The 22891-nt window shown below is 40.9% G+C and overlaps 1 protein-coding gene across 1 annotated transcript; it reads right to left on the bottom strand.

The window, feature by feature from the left end:
- Nucleotides 1–1584: 1584 nt before the first annotated feature.
- Nucleotides 1585–22887, bottom strand: LOC139564243 (lysosomal-associated transmembrane protein 4B-like). The gene is made up of 7 exons (XM_071383597.1): nt 22608–22887; nt 21711–21822; nt 17526–17599; nt 17025–17147; nt 16732–16830; nt 10190–10285; nt 1585–4023 (listed from the first exon to the last, which is right to left on the bottom strand). Exons 1-7 carry the CDS (start codon nt 22698–22700, stop codon nt 3937–3939), a joined length of 684 nt encoding a protein of 227 aa, XP_071239698.1. The 5' UTR covers nt 22701–22887; the 3' UTR covers nt 1585–3936.
- Between the last annotated feature and the right edge of the window lie 4 nt (nt 22888–22891).

Below are 22891 nucleotides of genomic sequence, written 5' to 3' on the forward strand. Positions count from 1 at the left end.
ATATTGTATCTTGTCATCTAATGTTGAATCTCAATCAAACAGTCTGTGGAATCTGAATCGTGTTTACTATATGTTTACTTCTACTTTAAAAAAATGGTCATCTTCAAGCTCAGATTCTGTGTGGTAAACACTACATCTGTCATGGGTTTTCATGCTGCAGTGTGACAACACTACCTATTGAAAATAACATCAAAATATCAAAGTCTCCTTACCTTAATATCAAAACAAAGTTTTGTGAAAATATCTGTCAGTATATCTAAATTAAAGTGTTTTAAAAAATAAAGCAGGAAATCCACCTTGGTGAGTCAAGCTGGTGACTGTTGTAGTTGTGCAGTCAGTCAGAGAATATACAGATGTCCTTTAGTTCTCTCTCTCTCTCTGCACGTGCAGCAGACTAGCTCCCTCTCCTCTGGGACTGACTGTTTCTGTATTTACTCTTAGCTGCCTTACCTCAGTCTGGCTCTAACCTGGGGAGGGAAGCCTCCTATTGGAGCCATTATGTGGAGAAAAAAATTGGTGTATGAATCAAATCTTCATGTTTTCATACAGCAGGTTATCAGTTTAAACTATCATTTCAGTATGTGACTCACAATCAAGACATCTTCAACTGAGCCGACCAAGCATTTTGGTAACCATAAATATGATCTTTGATCAGAAATAGTGATCAATAATCAAACAGATATCCCATCTATTGTTCTTACATCTGACAAATATCATTGTGAAAAGGTGATAAGTGTGTCTACAACTCAACTGTATTGTACATTTCTCAAAGTAAATTTATTTATTTTACCTTTATTTAACTAGGCAAGTCAGTTAAGAACAAATTCTTATTTTCAATGACGGCCTAGGAACAGTGGGTTAACTGCCTGTTCAGGGGCAGAACAACAGATTTGTACCTTGTCAGCTCGGGGATTTGAACTTGTAACCTTGTACCTTTCGGTTACAAGTCCAACGCTCTAACCGCTACCCTGCCGCCCCAAATGACAAGCATATTGGTTTTGCCAATGGTCAGATAGTTCAACTATTGTACTGTGGTCCTGGTCCAATGGTGGTCCAAGCTACAGTGTAAGGAGGTTACTATACCTGGAAGGCATCTGGATGAACTCTCCACAATGAACAGAAGGAAACAGTAAGGCAGCAGTTTATGGAAAAGGGGCTGAAGCAGTGCTTTCAGTGCTCTTAACGTCAATCATCCTGAAAACAGGCTACCTGTCTTACAATGACAACGTTATGGCCCTAACAGCTCTTAAAGTCAATGGCCAAATAGTTTCCAAGTTTCCTAGAGAATTTCCATTATTCAGGTTTATGAGGTAAGGATGACAGAATTAGTGCCAGTCGAAGAAAAAACGAGACCTTTTAGTCCTTGACTTTTCCCTTTGGTTTTCATCTCATAGGCCTACGAATCAGTGATGTAATGTAACACAATAATACTATACTGGATTTGCCTCAAACCCCTTTTGAAAAACAGAACCGTAGCCCCTGCCTTAGAAGTGATAAAGTGTACAACATAGTAAAATGAGATGCACAGTAAATACAACACACAGCATACTTATGAATCCAAAATAAAAACACAAGACCTGTCCATCAATGAAATGTGTTTTTAATAGACAAATAAATATAACTTCTGTGTCTTTTTATGCTGCTGCAGCAGCAGATGATTAAATGTGACTGAGTCCTCACAGGACATCCCCCGTTTGGGGAACAGCTTGCCATTAACTGCATCTGGCAGAGCAGACTGGTCTGCTTACATTGGCTTAATTTAAAAAACAAGACCACCACTTTTTCCTTTATTGGAAACAACACAGACATAAGATCAAATGTACAAGTCATAAAACTCAACATTAAAAATAAAGAAATCTCAACTCAACACAGTCCTGTTGTAATAATTCAGGATAATGACAGTTTTCTATACACACAACTATAACGTACCCAGTAACTTGGTGATATGACTTCTGCTCTTCGATCATCTCAGTTAGATTACAGGCAGGTGCTTTGAATCTTTGTCATCCTTCCGGCGCATAGCAACACTTCATACATCTCTCAGTGCACCCTATCAGAAAGGAAGTTGTTTGTAAAGGCCATCCAACAACGAACAGTGATCATGGGCAAACAAATAAATATTTTGAGTCGAGGATACAATCCTCATTTGCCTGTTGCCAGATCTGTATGTGCTTTAGCCAACTCCTCTGACTGTAATCGTCATGACAATGCACATACAGCTCTGGGACCAGCCTAAATCATGGGCAATAATTATATATTTTTTTGGGGGGGGGTTGCAGTGCCTGATTTGATTTGTGTAGGTCTCTCACAAGTACTTGCTTCATATCAAATCAAACATTATTTGCCACATGCGCCGAATACAACAAGTGTAGACTTTACCGTGAAATGCTTACTTACAAGCCCTAAGCAACAGTGCAGTTCATGAAGAAGTAAATATTTACCAAGTAGGCTAAAATAAAAAGTAATAATAAAAAGTAACACAATAAGAATAACAATAACAAGGCTATATACAGGGGCACTGGTACCAAGTCAGTGTGCAGAAGTTCAGGCTAATTGAGGTAATCTGTACATGTAGGTGGGGGCGAAGTGACTATGCATAGGTAACAAACAAACAGCGAGTAGCAGCAGTGTACAGTGGGGGGGGGGTCAATGTAAATTGTCCAGTGGCAATTTTTATGAATTGTTCAGCAGTCTAATGGCTTGGGGGTAGAAGCTGTTGAGGAGCCTTTTGGTCCTAGACTTGGCGCTCCGGTATCACTTGCCGTGCGGAAGCAGAGAAAACAGTCTATAACTTGGGTGACTGGAGTCTGACAATTTTAATGGGCTTTCCTCTGACACCGCCTATTATATAGGTCCTGAATGGCAGGAAGCTTGGCCCCAGTGATGTACCGGGCCGTTCGCACTACCCTCTGTAGTGCCTTACGGTCAGATGCCGAGCAGTTGCCATACCAGGCGGTAATGCAACCGGTCAGGATGCTCTCGATGGTGCAGCTGTAGAACCTTTTGAGGATCTGGGGGCCTATGCCAAATCTTTTCAGTCTCCTGAGGGGGAAAAGGTTTTGTCGTGCCCTCTTCATGACTGTCTTGGTGTGTTTGGACCATGATAGTTCGTTGGTGATGTGGACACCAAGGAACTTGAAACTCTTGACCCGCTCCACTACAGCCCCGTCGATGTTAATGGGGGCCTGTTCGGCCAGCCTTTTGCTGTAGTCCACGATCAGTTCCTTTGTCTTGCTCACATTGAGGGAGAGGTTGTTGTCCTGGCACCACACTGCCAGTTCTCTGACCTCCTCCCTATAGGCCATCTCATCGTTGTCGGTGATCAGGCCTTCCACTGTTGTGTCGTCAGCAAACTTAATGATGGTGTTGGAGTTGTGTTTGGCCACGCAGTCGTGGGTGAACAGGAAATACAGGAGGGGACTTAGTACACACCCCTGAGGATGTGTACTTAGACCATGAAAACACGTTTCTGGTGGGTGGCCTTTGAACTAGGACTGACAGTAGAGAACATGTAGAAGTACAGCTTAGTACAAGCAAGAAAAAAAAATATATCCTCTATTACACTCACTACTAGCGCTCTCATATTTTAACTCTTTCCTGCTCGATGTTTCAACTGTAGATCAGTGAAAATAAATAACTCCAAATAAACATTATAATGTTAAACAGTATCACAGTAACAGGTAAGTAGTAAGTAAATGTGTATAGGTAAAATTCTCTAGAAAGAATCAGTAGTATTGGGGCCTGGGTCAAATTATTACAAAACATTTTTTAAATTAAAATACTGCTAACACTACACACCCAGTGTGACAGTTATCAAATGCCAACTATAAAATGCATAACGTATTGGAAAGAAAACATATAATATTTGTTGCCCAGGTCTGGCTGCTGTAGTAACAAGGGGGTCCAGTCCGTCAGCAGAACAGCGTCCCAGGTTCTTCATGCTATGTAGGGTGCCCCGTAGGGGGGAGGAGCGTTCTTGGATGATGGAATAGCCATGGTGTCATCGTATGGGGGTAACAGTACCTGGGGATACAGAATAAAGGGTGATCAAAACCAGAGTCTTCTAATGTGTGACTGACAACAGACATCAAAGTGCTATTTAACTGTTTGACATGGTTTCGAATATATTGGTTTTTGTCACTGGCAAAGACTACAAGCAGTAATATAATAGGCTGCGTATTGGTCTAATTCCAAACAGCAGTTGGTCAAATATACTCTTAAGTGAAAATAGTGTGAGCTCCCGGAAGTGACACGATGGTCATATATAGAGGATGACAGAGGATTTCAAAACAGATCTGTAATGATCTTAAAATAGTCTGGATGGGAGAATAGAGAGATGAGAGAAGATTAAAGAGGGAGAAAGGGAGGCCGTGAATGAATGTGGTACAAGTCTATTGAGAGGCCAAATCTATAGAGAAGGCCATGAATGAATGCGATCCAAGTCTATTGGAGCAGGTCCAGACTGAAATCAGTGAAGTGAAACAGTTTGGATTCCAGGCTGTGACTGTGGTTGTCAGGCAGCAAGGCAAGTCCACTGCAGACCACATTCACATCCTATCTGACTGACATGAGTCAGGTTCAGTCAGCCAGTTCCTCTATGTCTTTGATGAGGTAAAGTAGACCTCCGTCTCAGATATTCCCTCTTCAGACTACTACACTCTCTCTCTGGGGAACCAACCAAATACTATCATGGGAAATGGCTGGCCGTGTGTGTGTGTGTGTGTGTGTGTGTGTGTACATCTCAGATGTATGTAACCCATCCTGGTTTTCCTACTAACACAGAGACATACTGTAGGCAACATCTATGATTCAATGCATTTTCAATGGACAACACCGGCAGAGGATACTGTAAAATATGGTTAGAGTATGCCATTGTCATCCTCACACACAACAGTAAGGCACTGGTTAGGGGCATAATGGCATGACAGTCCAGACTGGAGTCCATGTCATGGTGGACCTTTCTGATCTCAGACCAGTGATTTAACACTACACATTGTGCTTAATGTCCTGAAGCTATACTTCATGGGGTGGTTTCCCGGACACAGATTAGGTCTAGTCCTGGACTAAAAAGCAATGTGTGTCTGGAAAACCGCCCCCTCGGTGGCTCCGCTCAGTCCAGACATACCGACTTTCCTAATGTGGAAGACATCACATCTACAGTAGGCTATCCCCATTATTGTCTTACGTCAGATAGCGCGACTCCATCTGCACTGATAGAGGGCTTAGTGTCGTGTAGGAGTGACGCCACCGGTCGGAAGGCAACGCAGTGTCCCTGTTTATAATAACCTGTCAATAATACACAGATGGCTGCAGTCTACCTTTATCCATGAAGTGTACACTCAGGCAATCCCCACTATAGATTTGAAAGGAATGGACTGGTGTAGGAAACTCCCTGTAAATCACTTAATCCACAGCATTTAAGTTTAGGAGGGGAGTGAGTGAGTGTACACTTCAGGAGAGAAGTAGGGAATCAGAACACTCCTGTAGACTGGTGGTCTACCAGAATATTTTCTGACCACTTGCCCACTGGAAACCTTAATTGAAAAGCCTAGACCTACAGAAAGCATGACAGGCAGAATGTTGTTTTTCTAGCACATTTGACTAATGATTTGAATGGTTAAAAAGAGCAGTCTCGTCCAGTCCCTTTAGAGCTAAGGTGTTTTACACATCAGGAGGACCAGAAGGGCCTCAGCTTCTCTAGACCAAAACATCACGTCATTCCTCTACATCAGGGGTAGGCAATTCTTTTTTCTTTAAATAGGCAAGTCAATTAAGTACAAATTCTTATTTACAATGACGGCCTACCAATAGGCAAAAGGCCTCCTGCGGGGACGGTACAAAAAAAAAAAAGTATGACAAAACATACATCACGACAAGAGACACCACTACATAAAGAGAGACCTAAGACAACAACACAACATGGTAGCAACGGTAGCAACACAACATGGTACAAAAACTAGATTCCGATTTTTGGTCGGATGGGATGGTCTGGGGCGGAACATAAAAATAATTTGTATGCTGCAAATTGACCACAACTAAGCCCAAAAAGAGATTATATCACATGTCTATTTGGGGGGGGAATACTTGAACAGATTTTAAGCTGAATTCCTGGTGATAAAACTTTTGGGGGTCAGAACAAATAAAACTTTGAAAACTTGCAAGACGGTTTTGGCCCGCGGGCCACACTGTAGCTGACCTGTGCTCTACATGTTCAAAACAAATCATGAGCATCATGAGCCATTCGTAGTGGCTTTGAATTTAAGGTTTATATTCTGGGCACAAATACATATCCAATTTACATAAGCCTACTTCATCCCTTTTGGATATCAAACTCTTGTCAATTACAACATTATACAGTGACACATTTTACTGGTGGAACAAAAAGTCCTGATAATGGTATTGTTCTGACTCTCATCGTAGAGGTACAAACACTGTTGACAACCCCTCACTCTCCTTTCCTACACCTGCATTGTGACATCACACAGTAATCCTCTTCCCCCAGGCTAGCTGGATGAGCAGTGCTGCAATGATCTGATAGCTAAACCAGATCCTCCCCTCGCTAACGCCATGTTTTCAGGCTGCATTTCTCCCCTCCCCTTGTTCAACAGTGGATAATGTGTTGTAATATCTGCAGCGGAAGCAGAGGATAAGCAGCCAGGTGGCCAAGCGTGGGCTATATGATACCAGTAGGAGAGAGAGAGAGAGAGACAGACCGAGAGCTTTTCATTGAGTAGGTGGCCAATGTACTGTAGCCATATTAATGAGTTTGCCAGTGTGGAATTTTTTCCGGCCTCATCCAAGCAAAGCCTCTTACTACAGCCCAACTTACTACAACTTTATACTCCCTTCCTACTCTGACATGATGGCTTTACTGTTGGAATGCACTCTCCCTCACCGTCTTGAGGGGAACCTAACCTACGCATAATATGAACCTGATCAGTGACCTATAATAAGTGAATCCTTTTTCCATTGGATGTGAGGTTTCTATGTTTTCTTTGTAAACACACAATAGCATCACACCAAGATAAGATACAGTGAGGGAAAAAAGTATTTGATCCCCTGCTGATTTTGTACGTTTGCCCACTGACAAAGAAATGATCAGTCTATAATTTTAATGGTAGGTTTATTTGAACAGTGAGAGACAGAATATCAACAAAAAAATCCAGAAAAACGCATGTCAAAAATGTTATGAATTGATTTGCATTTTAATGAGGGAAATAAGTATTTGACCCCTCTGCAAAACATGACTTAGTACTTGGTGGCAAAACCCTTGTTGGCAATCACAGAGGTCAGACGTTTCTTGTAGTTGGCCACCAGGTTTGCACACATCTCAGGAGGGATTTTGTCCCACTCCTCTTTGCAGATCTTCTTCAAGTCATTAAGGTTTCGAGGCTGACGTTTGGCAACTCGAACCTTCAGCTCCCTCCACAGATTTTCTATGGGATTAAGGTCTGGAGACTGGCTAGGCCACTCCAGGACCTTAATGTGCTTCTTCTTGAGCCACTCCTTTGTTGCCTTGGCCGTGTGTTTTGGGTCATTGTCATGCTGGAATACCCATCCACGACCCATTTTCAATACCCTGGCTGAGGGAAGGAGGTTTTCACCCAAGATTTGACGGTACATGGCCCCGTCCATCGTCCCTTTGATGCGGTGAAGTTGTCCTGTCCCTTTAGCAGAAAAACACCCCCAAAGCATAATGTTTCCACCTCCATGTTTGACGGTGGGGATGGTTTCTTGGGGTCATAGGCAGCATTCCTCCTCCTCCAAACACGGCAAGTTGGGTTGATGCCAAAGAACTCCATTTTGGTCTCATCTGACCACAACACGTTCACCCAGTTGTCCTCTGAATCATTCAGATGTTCATTGGCAAACTTCAGACGGGCATGTATATGTGCTTTCTTGAGCAGGGGGACCTTGCGGGCGCTGCAGGATTTCAGTCCTTCACGGCATAGTGTGTTACCAATTGTTTTCTTGATGACTATGGTCCCAGCTGCCTTGAGATCATTGACAAGATCCTCCTGTGTAGTTCTGGGCTGATTCCTCACCGTTCTCATGATCATTGCAACTCCACGAGGTGAGATCTTGCATGGAGCCCCAGGCTGAGGGAGATTGACAGTTCTTTTGTGTTTCTTCCATTTGCGAATAATCACAGAAACTGTTGTCACCTTCTCACCAAGCTGCTTGGCAATGGTCTTGTAGCCCATTCCAGCCTTGTGTAGGTCTACAATCTTGTCCCTGACATCCTTGGAGAGCTCTTTGGTCTTGGCCATGGTGGAGAGTTTGGAATCTGATTGATTGATTGCTTCTGTGGACAGGTATCTTTTATACAGGTAAGAAACTGAGATTAGGAGCACTCCCTTAAAGAGTGTGCTCCTAGTCTCCGTTCGTTACCTGTATGAAAGACACCTGGGAGCCAGAAATCTTTTTGATTGAGAAGGGATCAAATACTTATTTCCCTCATTAAAATGCAAATCAATTTATAACATTTTTGACATGCATTTTTCTGGATATTTTTGTTGTTATTCTGTCTCTCACTGTTCAAATAAACCTACCATTAAAATTATAGACTGATAATTTCTTTGTCAGTGGGCAAACGTACAAAATCAGCAGGGGATCAAATACTTTTTTCCCTCACTGTAAATGCTTTATGATAGATTTATGATTTCTACTTTCTCCAGAATGCAAAGCACAAAGCAGAGGGAGTTAATGAGGAAGGGCGGGATAGGTAATTATAGAATAGATGAGATGTCACTACATCACTACTCTGGACGGTTCTGACTTAGAATATGTGGACAACTACAAATACCAAGGTGTCTGGTTAGACTGTAAACTCTCCTTCCAGACCCACATCAAACATCTCCAATCCAAAGTTAAATCTAGAATTGGCTTCCTATTTCACAACAAAGCATCCTTCACTCATGCTGCCAAACATACCCTTGTAGAACTGACCATCCTACCGATCCTCGACATCGGCGATGTCATTTACAAAATAGCCTCCAATACCCTACTCAATAAATTGGATGCAGTCTATCACAGTGCCATCCGTTTTGTCACCAAAGCCCCATATACGCTCTTGTTGGCTGGCCCTCGCTTCATACTCGTCGCCAAACCCACTGGCTCCAGGTCATCTACAAGACCCTGCTAGGTAAAGTCCCCCCTTATCTCAGCTCGCTGGTCACCATAGCAGCACCCACCTGTAGCACGCGCTCCAGCAGGTATATCTCTCTGGTCACCCCCAAAACCAATTCTTCCTTTGGCCGCCTCTCCTTCCAGTTCTCTGCTGCCAATGACTGGAATGAACTACAAAAATCTCTGAAACTGGAAACACTTATCTCCCTCACTAGCTTTAAGCACCAGCTGTCAGAGCAGCTCACAGATTACTGCACCTGTACATAGCCCATCTATAATTTAGCCCAAACAACTACTTCTCCCTCTCCTGTATTTATTTATTTTGCACCCCATTATTTCTATCTCTACTTTGCACATTCTTCCACTGCAAATCTACCAGTGTTTAACTTGCTATATTGTATTTACTTCGCCACCATGGCCTTTTTTTTGCCTTTACCTCCCTTATCTCACCTCATTTGCTCACATTGTATATAGACTTATTTTTCTACTGTATTATTGACTGTATGTTTGTTTTACTCCATGTGTAACTCCGTGTTGTTGTATGTGTCGAACTGCTTTGCTTTATCTTGGCCAGGTCGCAGTTGCAAATGAGAACTTGTTCTCAACTTGCCTACCTGGTTAAATAAAGGTGAAATAAATAAATAAAAATGTATCATATGAATACAAAGAGATATATTATGATAGTACACCACTGGTAAATGTCTAGATTGTTTCAACTTTGCAAGCAAAGGGTTAGAGTGAATAACAGAAACAGTACATTTTTCAGCTGCTGTTTGAGTTGGAAATTACAACATATTATTGTAGGAGTAAAAGCAATGTCAATATTTGTGGATACACATAACTGTCAAAAAGGTAGCTAGCATTCACAGAGGTCGTTTGTCTGGAGTATATGTCAGTTTCTTCAAACCCAACTAACTGAACAGAGGAAATTGCATTACACTGTAGTAACTACAGCAGACTAGTATAAAATACAAAAACGAACCCACCATCTCATAATGTAGGACTTGTCATTCATGTACTGTACAGCAATTGAAAGAGATGCTTGTATCCTGTGACTTACCGTGGTGTCATTAGTAGTGACGTATATCAGGACTTCTGTGGTGCTTCTTGCACGCACATACCGGTAGCAGTTCCACACACACGCTATCAGGTATGCCTGCAAAGGGAAAACCATTATCAAAGACATGAAAGAAAATAACTTTATCAACAGCTGACATGATTTAAAGGTACAGTATCTGTTAAAGGCTCAATTTAATCCAAAGGGGTACTGTATAATTAATTCAGAAAGTGTTAAGACGCAATCTCCAATGCAGAGGGGATTCATTCATTCAAAAAATTACAAGACTCAATGTCCAGTCCATTGCAGAAAGGTATAGTACAGCTCATTCAGGAGAGTGGTACAAAAACAAGCTCTCATTGTTCCCTGACATCATCATGCTCAGTGAGCAGTACAGTAGCTTTCTGGGGGTTCAGTCCTGTCCAGCCAAACAACACCATCTGGTAAAGCAGTTGGCTCCTATAAGACAGACTGGGACTGAGCTCAGCTGTATATATACACAGTGCATTCGGAAAGTATTCAGACCTCTTGACTTTTTCCACATTTTCTAAAATTGATTAAATTGTGTGTGTGTCCCTTCATCAATCTACACACAATACCCCATAATGACAAAGCAAAAACAGGTTTTTAGAATTTGCGCACACACACACATATACAGTGGGGAGAACAAGTATTTGATACACTGCCGATTTTGCAGGTTTTCCTACTAAAGCATGTAGAGGTCTGTAATTTTTTATCATAGGTACACTTCAACTGTGAGAGATGGAATCTAAAACTTAAAAATCATACAATGTGATTTTCTGGATTTTTGTTTTAGATTCCGTCTCTCACAGTTGAAGTGTACCTATGATAAAAATTACAGACCTCTACATGCTTTGTAAATAGGAAAACCTGCAAAATCGGCAGTGTAATCAAATACTTGTTCTCCCCACTGTATATATATATATACACACACACATATATATGTATATACATACACACACATTGACATACATATAACAAACACACGTGTGTGCGTGCGGCGTGCGTGCGTGCGTATATATATATAGTTGGAGTCAGAAGTTTACATACACCTTAGCCAAATACATTTAAACTCAGTTTTTCACAATTCCTGACATTCAATCCTAGTAAAAATTCCATCTTAGGTCAGTTAGGATCACCACATTATTTTAAGAATGTGAAATGTCAGAATAATAGTAGAGAGAATGATTTATTTCAGCTTTTATTTTATTCATCACATTCCCAGTGGGTCAGAAGCTTACATACACTCAATTAGTATTTGGTAGCATTGCCTTTAAATTGTTTAACTTGGGTCAAATGTTTTGGGTAGCCTTCCACAATAAATTGGGTGAATTTTGGAACATTCCTCCTGACAGAGCTGGTGTAACTGAGTCAGGTTTGTAGGCCTCCTTGCTCGCACACGCTTTTTCAATTCTGCCCACAAATCTTCTATAGGATTGAGGTCAGGGCTTTGTGATGGCCACTCCAATATCTTGACTTTTTTGTCCTTAAGCCGTTTTGCAACAACTTTGGAAGTATGCTTGGGATCATTGTCCATTTGAAAGACACATTTGTGACCAAGCTTTTAACTTCCTGACTGATGTCTTGAGATGTTGCTTCAATATATCCACATAATTTTCCTGCCTCATGAAGCCATCTATTTTGTGAAGCGCACCAGTCCCTCCTGCAGCAAAGCACCCCCACAATATGATGCTGCCACCCCCGTGCTTCCCGGTTGGGATGGTGTTCTTCGGCTTGCAAGCCTCCCCCTTTTTCCTCCAAACATAATGGCCAAACAGTTCTATTTTTGTTTCATCAGACAAGAGGACATTTCTCCAAAAAGTACGATCTTTGTCCCCATGTGCAGTTGCAAACCGTAGTCTGGATTTTTTTATGGCGGTTTTGGAGCAGTGGCTTCTTCCTTGCTGAGCGGCCTTTCAGGTTATGTCGATATAGGACTTGTTTTACTGTGGATATAGATACTTTTTTACCTGTTTCCAAAAGCATCTTCACAAGGTCCTTTGCTGTTGTTCTGGGATTGATTTGCACTTTTCGCACCAAAATATGTTCATCTCTAGGAAACAGAACGTGTCTCCTTTCTGAGCGGTATGATGGCTGCGTGGTCCCATGGTGTTTATACTTGTATACTATTGTTTGTACAGATGAACGTGGTACCTTCAGGTGTTTGGAAATTGCTCCAAGGATGAAGCAGACTTGTGGAGGTCTACAATTTTTTTCCTGAGAGCTGATTTCTTTTGATTTTCCCATGATGTCAAGCAAAGAGGCACTGAGTTTGAAGGTAGGCCTTGAAATACATCCACAGGTACACCTCAAATTGACTCAAATGATGTCAATTAGCCTGTCAGAAGCTTCTAAAGCCAAGACATAATTTTCTGGAATTTTCCAAGCGGTTTAAAGGCACAGTCAACTTAGTGTATGTAAACTTCTGACCCACTGGAATTGTGATACAGTGAATTTCAGTGAAATAATCTGTCTGTAAACAATTGTTGGAAAAATTACTTGTGTCATGCAAAGTAGATGTCCTAACCGACTTGCCAAAACTATAGTTTGTTAACAAGAAATGTGTGGAGTGGTTGTAAAACGAGTTTTAATGACTCCAACCTAAGTGTATGTAAACTTCTGACTTCAACTGTATATATATACAGTGGGGAGAACAAGTATTTGATACACTGCCGATTTTGCAGGTTTTCCTACTTACAAAGCATGTAGAGGTCTGTAATTTTTATCATAGGTACACTTCAACTGTGAGAGACGGAATCTAAAACAAAAATCCAGAAAATCACATTGTATGATTTTTAACTAATTCCTTTGCATTTTATTGCATGACATAAGTATTTGATACATCAGAAAAGCAGAACTTAATATTTGGTACAGAAACCTTTGTTTGCAATTACAGAGATCATACGTTTCCTGTAGTTCTTGACCAGGTTTGCACACACTGCAGCAGGGATTTTGGCCCACTCCTCCATACAGACCTTCTCCAGATCCTTCAGGTTTCGGGGCTGTCGCTGGGCAATACGGAATTTCAGCTCCCTCCAAAGATTTTCTATTGGATTCAGGTCTGGAGACTGGCTAGACCACTCCAGGACCTTGAGATGCTTCTTACGGAGCCACTCCTTAGTTGCCCTGGCTGTGTGTTTCGGGTCGTTGTCATGCTGGAAGACCCAGCCACGACCCATCTTCAATGCTCTTACTGAGGGAAGGAGGTTGTTGGCCAAGATCTCGCGATACATGGCCCCATCCATCCTCCCCTCAATACGGTGCAGTCGTCCTGTCCCCTTTGCAGAAAAGCAGCCCCAAAGAATGATGTTTCCACCTCCATGCTTCACGTTTGGGATGGGTTCTTGGGGTTGTACTCATCCTTCTTCTTCCTCCAAACACAGCGAGTGGAGTTTAGACCAAAAAGTTATATTTTTGTCTCATCAGACCACATGACCTTCTCCCATTCCTCCTCTGGATCATCCAGATGGTCATTGGCAAACTTCAGACGGGCCTGGACATGCGCTGGCTTGAGCAGGGGGACCTTGCGTGCGCTGCAGTATTTTAATCCATGACGGCGTAATGTGTTACTAATGGTTTTCTTTGAGACTGTGGTCCCAGCTCTCTTCAGGTCATTGACCAGGTCCTGCCGTGTAGTTCTGGGCTGATCCCTCACCTTCCTCATGATCATTGATGCCCCACGAGGTGAGATCTTGCATGGAGCCCCAGACCGAGGGTGATTGACCGTCATCTTGAACTTCTTCCATTTTCTAATAATTGCGCCAACAGTTGTTGCCTTCTCACCAAGCTGCTTGCCTATTGTCCTGTAGCCCATCCCAGCCTTGTACAGGTCTACAATTTTATCCCTGATGTCCTTACACAGCTCTCTGGTCTTGGCCATTGTGGAGAGGTTGGAGTCTGTTTGATTGAGTGTGTGGACAGGTGTCTTTTATACAGGTAACGAGTTCAAACAGGTGCAGTTAATACAGGTAATGAGTGGAGAACAGGAGGGCTTCTTAAAGAAAAACTAACAGGTCTGTGAGAGCCGGAATTCTTACTGGTTGGTAGGTGATCAAATACTTATGTCATGCAATAAAATGCAAATTAATTACTTAAAAATCATACAATGTGATTTTCTGGATTTTTGTTTTAGATTCCGTCTCTCACAGTTGAAGTGTACCTATGATAAAAATTACAGACCTCTACATGCTTTGTAAGTAGGAAAACCTGCAAAATCGGCAGTGTATCAAATACTTGTTCTCCCCACTGTATATATATATATATATATAGAGAGAGAGAGAACATTTACATACGTTTTCAGACCCTTTACTCAGTACTGTGTTGAAGCACCTTTGGCAGCGCTTAAAGCCTTGAGTCTTCTTGGGTATGATTCTACAAGCTCTGCAGATTCTCTCAAGCTCTGTCAGGTTAGATGGGGAGAGTCGCTGCACAGCTATTTTCAGGTCAGGTTCAAGTCCGGGCTCTGGCTGGGCCATTCAAGGACATTCAGATACTTCCCGAAGCCACTCCTTCGTTGTCTTGCCTGTGTGCTTAGGTCATTGTCCTGTTGGAAGGTGAACCTTCGTCCCAGTCTGAGGTCCTGAGTGCTCTGGAGCAGGTTTTCATCAAGGATCTCTCTGTACTTTGCTCCGTTCATCTTTTCCTCGATCCTGACTAGTGTCCCAGTCCCTGCCCCTTAAAAACATCCTCACAGCATGATGCTGCCACCACCATGCTTCACCGTAGCGATGGTGCCAGGTTTCCTCCAGACGTGACACTTGGCATTCAGGCCAAAGAGTTCAATCTTGGTTTCATCAGACCTGAGAATCTTGTTTCTCATGGTCAGAGTTCATTAGGTGCCTTTCGGCAAACTCCAAGTGTTGTCATGTGCCTTTTACTGAGGAGTGGTTTCCGTCTGGCAACTCTACCATAAAGGCCTGATTGGTGGAGTGCTGCAGAGATGGTTCTCCTTCTGGAAGGTTCTCCCATCTCCACAGAGAAACTCTGGAGCTCTGTCAGAGTGACCATCGGGTTCTTGGTCACCTCCCTGACCAAGGCCCTTCTCCCCCGATTGCTCAGTTTGGCCAGGCATCCAGCTCTAGGAAGAGTCTTGGTGGTTCCAAACTTCTTCCATTTAAGAATGATGGATGCCACTGTGTTCTTGAGAACCTTCAATGCTGCAGAAATGTTTTGGTACACTTCCCCAGATCTGTGCCTCGACACAATCCTGTCTCAGAGCTCTGGGGACAATTCCTTCGACCTAATGGCTTGGTTTTTGCTCTGACATGCACGGTCAACTGTGGGACCTTTTATAGACAGGTGTGTGCCCTTCCAAATCATGTCCAATCAATTGAATTTACCACAGGTGGACTCCAATCAAATAGTAGAAACATCTCAAGGATGATCAATGGAAACAGGATGCAGCTGAGCTCAATTTCGAGTCTCATAGCAAAGAGTCTGAATACTTATGTAAATAAGGTATTTCTGGTTTTAAATTTTTCAGAAATGTGCAAACATTTTTAAAAAGAAATTACTTTTGCTTTGCCATTATGGGGTATTGTGTGTACATTGATGAACATTTTTTATTTAATACATTTTACAATAAGGCTGTAACGTAACAAAATGTGGAAAAAGTGAAGGGGTCTGCATACTTTCCGAATGCACTGTATATCCCACTGCACACACCACTTCAATGAATTGACACCTCTGTCACTTTTACGGGCTCTTCAACAATGTAAAGTAAAAACTGTAGACCTCCATATGGTATATACTGTCTATAGACATTCTGTAAGTGATTCCAAAATACATTACTCAATGTGCTAAACTCATACACAATCGTCAATCCTCTGTGGATGATATACTGGTAGAGGTAGCAACATCTATACAGAACAATTATCACTCACTGACAGCTGAGCTACGTATCAACCCTTCCTTTTGGATTGGACCAGAAGTAATAGAAACGTGTGGTCATCCTCATTATTATAGCATATTTGCATTAAGATGGCCTCAGTAAGGCATCTCCACAGTTTTACATGGTGACACAAAGCCTTACTGAAGTCTATTAAAATAAACCACATCCTCTTTCTCTCAATCTGTTTCCCTCCTTTTGGATGGTCTATGGAGCTCTGTAGCAGCAGCCTAATAGAACTAGCGGGGCATTTAGAGGGGCTTTTACAATGCCATGAAACAGAGTTGTATAGTGTGGTGGGAAGTTGGCAGTTGGCATCATCTGACAGTTTGTCAGAGCTAATGTGAAAGCTCTCTAATCTGAATGGGCCAAGACCAACACTGACAAGGGTACTGCCTCAATGGCTCCCATTATACTGTTATGAAAACAACAGCCTTGTGAAACGGCTCCTGCCAGACTTTTGAACCACTGCAGGACCCTCTGTCTGTCCCCAAGGGTTTCTGCCATAAAAATAACCTGAATACCTTCCTCAGATGAGCACCATTTTCCTCTCTCACACAGCATAAGCACTGTTTTGTCACTCATACAGTAAGTAACGAAAATGATACAATGTGTGTGTCAGTTCAGTAGCAGTTACTTTGAAGGTGAGGATGCATCCGATGAAGAGGAGCACGATGAAGACCAGGCACACATTGCTCATGGCCATGATGTCCTCTTTGTAGGGGAAGTTCTCAGGCTGTGAGAGTGACACCAGACAGTCAGACAGACAACATCAGCTGCAGTGAGATTGGGGGTAGAGAGTGTGGTGGCTACATCCAAAATGGCACCCAATTCCTTATATGGTGCACTATCTAGTGCATTATACAGGCAATAGAGTGTCATGTCAGGCACTTTATTAGAATAAGAGTTTGACTTTGGAGTCCTTCTTACCAGCTGTTGAAAGTAATCTTGTATGGTATTGGGGTAGACCACAATACTAACAGCCACCAGGGTGTTCAGTGCACAGTCAAAGACTTGGTAGCAGAAGAATGGGATGATCCAAGCAGCATGTTGCTGAAACAGGAAAACCAGTTTTATGTTAGTCATGAGGGAATAGCATCTGAAGAGCTGCAGCTGCAGGAAAGACTAATATATCTATCTGAAAAACGAAGATTCAAACAAAATGTTTTGACCGATGCATTAAACGTAAATCAATGTGTTTCTGGTGGGAGGTTTGGTGAACTTAATCTAGTGGGACCCAGCCATTCAAGACCATGTCTGTACATCTTGATTTGAAAGTTGTTGTTTTTTTTAACTACATTTGGACAATAAAGTTTAAACGATATTTGGATGATCCTCCTAGTGTCTTAATCTGTATTCATTCTTATGAGAGCAGACATAGTATACCAGTACAAGCAACAGCAGAACGCTTTTGACGTGACGTTTGCTTACCTTATACGCACCGTAGGTCGCCATCCCAGAAATTAGTATCATCAGCAACGAGATCGCTGAAGCAATACACATGTCTGGAATAGAAGGGAAAACATACTGTATACAAGGTCTGCATTAAAATAAATTATTAACCGTAGCAAAGAAATGCTACCAAAAAAAACGTATTAAAACTTGTTACAAATGATGGAGTCACGCATGATTCACCAAATGATATTTTGAAAGAGGAAGTAAAGTACTTTAAGAATATATTTTCGTTTCAGGCTCCTCCATCTCCACTAACTGAAACTAATTGTATGGATTTTTTCCCTAATAATAATGTAAAATTAACATCTGTACAGAAAGACTCATGTGAAGGCCTAATTACAGAGGAGGAACTACTTGATGCAATTGGGGCCTTTAAGGATGGGAAAACTCCAGGACTGGATGGCATACCAGTGGAAGTATACAAACATTTTTTTTATATACTCAAAGGACCACTATTAGCTTGTTTTAACCACTCCTATATAAATGATAGATTATCAGACACGCAACAAGAAGGTGTGATATCATTATTACTGAAACAGGACCCAAGTGGTATATATAAAGATCCAGTCCATATAAAAAATTGGAGACCTCTTACACTTCAGTGTTGTGATGCAAAAATCCTAGCTAAATGCTTGGCGCATAGAATAAAAAAAGTCTTGTCAGATATTATTCATCCTAATCAGACAGGTTTTTTACATGGACGATACATTGGAGATAATATAAGGCAAGTACTGGAAACAATAGAACACTATGAAATATCGGGGACACCAGGCCTGGTTTTCATAGCTGATTTTGAAAAGGCTTTTGATAAAGTACGACTGGAGTTTATATATAAATGCCTAGAATATTTCAATTTTGGGGAATCTCTTATAAAATGGGTAAAAATTATGTATAGTAACCCTAGGTGTAAAATAGTAAATAATGGCTACATCTCAGAAAGTTTTAAACTATCTAGAGGAGTAAAACAAGGTTGTCCACTATCGGCATATCTTTTTATTATTGCCATCGAAATGTTAGCTGTTAAAATTAGATCAAACATTAATATTAAGGGATTAGAAATCCAGGGCCTAAAAACTAAGGTGTCATTGTACGCTGATGATTCATGTTTTCTTTTAAAACCACAACTAGAATCTCTCCACGGCCTCTTAGAGGATCTAGATACATTTGCTATCCTCTCTGGATTAAAACCAAATTATGATAAATGTACCATATTACGTATTGGATCACTAAAACATACACATTTTACATTGCCATGTAGTTTACCAATTAAATGGTCTGACGGTGATGTGGACATACTCGGTATACAAATCCCAAAAGAAAGAAATGATCTCACTCCAATAAATTTTTATAGAAAGTTAGCAAAAATAGATAAGATCTTGCTACCATGGAAAGGAAAATACCTGTCTATTTGTGGGAAAATCACCCTGATTAACTCTTTAATCATATCACAGTTTACCTATTTGCTTATGGTTTTGCCTACACCTAGTGACCTGCTTTTTAAATTATATGAACAAAAAATATTCAATTTTATTTGGAACGGCAAGCCAGATAAAATTAAAAGGGCCTATTTATATAACGAATATGAATTCGGAGGGCAGAAATTATTAAATATTAAAGCATTAGACCTCTCACTAAAGGCATCAGTCATACAAAAGTTATACTTAAATCCAAACTGGTTCTCTAGTAGATTGGTACGAATGTCTCATCCTATGTTCAAGAAGGGCCTTTTTCCCTTTATTCAGATTACACCTGCTCACTTTCGGTTGCTTGAAAAGGAAATAATCTCCAAAATATCTTTATTTTTTAAACAAGCCTTAGAAAGTTGGTTGCAATTTCAGTTTAATCCACCTGAAAGGACGGAACAAATAGTACAACAAATCTTGTGGTTAAATTCAAATATAGTAATTGATAAAAAAACTGTATTTATCGAAGAAATGTTTAAAAAAGGTATAATTTTTGTGAATGATATCATAAATAGGACTGGTGGAGTAATGTCACACATGCAGCTAACACAGACATATGGAAATGTCTGCTCTACCCAAAATTACAACCAATTAATTGCAGCATTACCACAAAAATGGAAGAGGCAGGTGGAAGGGGATAAAAGTAAGGAACTTGTATGTCGGCCTTATATTAAAGAACATAAATGGTTAAAGAAAAGTGTGATAAATAAAAACATATACCAATTTCATTTAAGGACCAAAAAACTTACAGCTGTGCCATATAAATTGCAAAATAGTTGGGAAGAGATTTTCGATGTACCCATTCCATGGCACATGGTTTATGAATTGATACGCAAAACAACGCCGGATTCAAAACTTCGAATTTTTCAATTTAAATTATTGTACAAAATTCTTGCAACTAATAGAATGTTATATATATGGGGGATACAATCTTCTCAGCTCTGTAGATTCTGCTGTGAGGAGGCAGAGTCATTAGACCATTTATTTTGGTATTGTCCGCATGTAGCTCGTTTTTGGTCACAGGTCCAGGAATGGTTGAAGAATTGCAACATTTGCGTAGAACTAACGCTACAGATAGCAATACTGGGGGATTTGAAAAGCCATAGTCAATCAATCAATAATATAATAATTATTTTAGCAAAAATGTTTATTTTTAATTTACAATCCGTGGAAGCTATGAGAATAGGAAGATTCAAATCTTTTGTGAAGCATCACAGCACAGCTGAAAAATATATGGCAAATAAAAATCCGAAATGGATGATGTTGGAAGATAGATGGGAAAGGTTGAGTGGAGCTGAAGGGTGGGACTAATAACAAGATAAACAATGTAGGGCATACGGGATCTGTGAAATGTGTATAGGTGCGGAGCTATTGTGAAATAGCACAGTTACAAGTGGAAATCAAACTGGATGGACAACAGAAATAGAGGAAGGACTAAGAACAAACAAGAGAGAACTATTATAAAGTAGACTGTGTCTGTAAATGTGTATAAGATGTATAAATTGAAGGTAAAAACAGAAATGTTTATCAGTTTACTCCAATTGGGGGATCGGTGGTAGGGTTTGCAGGGAATAATAATAAAGGTATACTCTTTAAAAAAAAGTATGTCTATGTAGGTATGTGTATGTATATATGTGTATATGTATGCATACGTGAATGGATATATATATTTACCCAAAAAAATATGGGGGATTGGAAATGATGCAGACAATTACATTGGAAACAACATTCTTTCCGCAATATTAAGCTGATCCACCCCCCACAAAAAAAATAATAATAATAATAAAAAATAAATAATAATAATAATAAAAAAATAAAATAACCGTAGCAAATGTTGAAAAAAATCACTTGGTGTTTTGTCCTTGGATGGTGATTGAATTAATCTCACAGTAATTTATAAGTTTATAATAAACTCAGCTCATTCCTAGTTTGACACTGATTATGTGAAAATGCTCTGTGTAGATGTGACCTGATCTTGATACCATGACATTGAGTGGATTTCACAGAAAACAAAAATACTATGTCACCGACTGTCAGCGTCACAGTAATCCTGTCCATCTGTGCACAGCCCAGAGAACACAGTAGTCTGCTCCAACAGAACAGAACAAAAGCCAGTCTGCTTTAGTTCTGTAACTAGCCTGAACTGAATCACTGCCTGCCTCGTAGAAATGTGCCATTCCACCTATCATGGCACATTGACTTGAACAGGGATGGCCGTTCTAGTAATTATATTTCTATGGCCTGCCTAATGCAGGGCCAGCTGGACCAACGGCAAAAGGGATCACAGGACGGCTTAATCTGACCGGAACTGGGTCAACTCAGTCAGTTTCAATCAGACACTACTGTACCGACAGCCAGTGGCAGACATGTCTAGCTGATTTAGCAAGTTTGTGAAAATACACAACACAGCTGAACATTAGACATGCGTGCCCACGGACAGAGATTTGATTTGCTTTATTGTGAAGTGAGAGAAATACTGACTATTGGCTGCTTTCAATTATACAAAGTGATTTATAAAACCAGTAGTTTTGGCATTGATATGTAACGCCATAGTAGTTTCCATCATTGTCATCACATACACTCAGAGGAGTTGGCTAGAGCACAAACACACTGGCCCGTCAGGCTACTAAGGAGGCGTGGGCAGGCCTATGCAACGTCACACACATCTATCCCAGACATAAAGCTGTAGGCTACTTACTGGCGTCATCCATGTCATCTAAGTCGTTAGCCAGCTCAGCGCTGGTCAGATGGTACTGGTCAGGATCACCCAGGGCGGTGACGAGGATGAGCAACACCACCGCATTGATCAGCTAAAGGACATAAGGACATTTTGACTGACAAACAAGATAGGAACACGATACACATGAATAGATCAACGTTAGGGAAAGGTTCAACCACAACATGACGGAAAGGCTCCACAAGCATTTGATGGCATTAATCAGCTAATCTCAAAGACATAAGGACCAGTCAGACTGACAGGAGGATACAGACTAATAGCTCAGCCTCTATAAATGGGATAACTAATTCACCCAAATTACTTTATTATATGATTCCTTACTTAGGAACTATTTGGCTGTGTTCCAGGTAAGGAAACAGTAATTGTATAATTTGAGTGAACCACCTCTTTAACTCAGCAATGTAGACTGACATTCAATGTAATGTCAACATGATGGAAAGACTCCACAAGGATAGAGATAGTGCGTTAACTTTTAAATTAATTATACATATGCCTAGGCCCTATGTGCATAATGGAAAATTAATTATTGCCATAGCCTAAAGGCTTCTTTCTACCTGACACAAGACCTGTAACCTGTCCTGAAGGGCTGCGTGTACTGAACAATGTATGAACGTTTAATCCCCAATGATGTTAGGTTACGTTGACACTTTAGCGGAATAACTTGTTCATCCATAATTAACAAAACAATCCATTAAATAAATGTTATCACGTGCAGCCAATCACAATGAGACTACTTTCTGCTGGATAAACATAACTTAACATGGAAAAACGTCCTACAAATAATAACATACCGTTTTTGTGGTTTGTTGAGCCTATCTAAATAGTGGTATGTGAATAATAGCGACTGTGGATGCTCACCATATACCAAACCCCCAGGATAACTGTGCCCGTGCGTACATGACAGCACAGGCAGCATCTAGTGGAATGCCATCGGTCCCACAGGGAAATCATATTGTACAATCCGAGGAAGCACTTCACAGATATCTATATATGTTAATGATAAACAATCCAAATAGATCGACGTGAATTTCTTATCCGGCGCGCGCGGTGTCGTCGGCAATTCGTGATAAAACACGGCGGCTCTAGTGATCAACTCAGGCAAATAGCAAACATTGAAACATGTGACCTGAGCTAGATAGGAT

This window comes from Salvelinus alpinus, chromosome 35 (assembly GCF_045679555.1).
Source record: "Salvelinus alpinus chromosome 35, SLU_Salpinus.1, whole genome shotgun sequence".
Taxonomy (NCBI): Eukaryota; Metazoa; Chordata; class Actinopteri; order Salmoniformes; family Salmonidae; genus Salvelinus; species Salvelinus alpinus.

Excerpts from the sequence above, each read along its gene's own strand:
- LOC139564243 (XM_071383597.1), bottom strand. The coding sequence starts at position 22,700 with ATGATTTCCCTGTGGGACCGATGGCATTCCACTAGATGCTGCCTGTGC. Across the intron at positions 21,823-22,607 it reads TCCTGGGGGTTTGGTATATG|CTGATCAATGCGGTGGTGTT; the intron begins GTGAGCATCCAC and ends TATGTCCTTTAG. Across the intron at positions 16,831-17,024 it reads AAGATTACTTTCAACAGCTG|CCTGAGAACTTCCCCTACAA; the intron begins GTAAGAAGGACT and ends TCACTCTCACAG.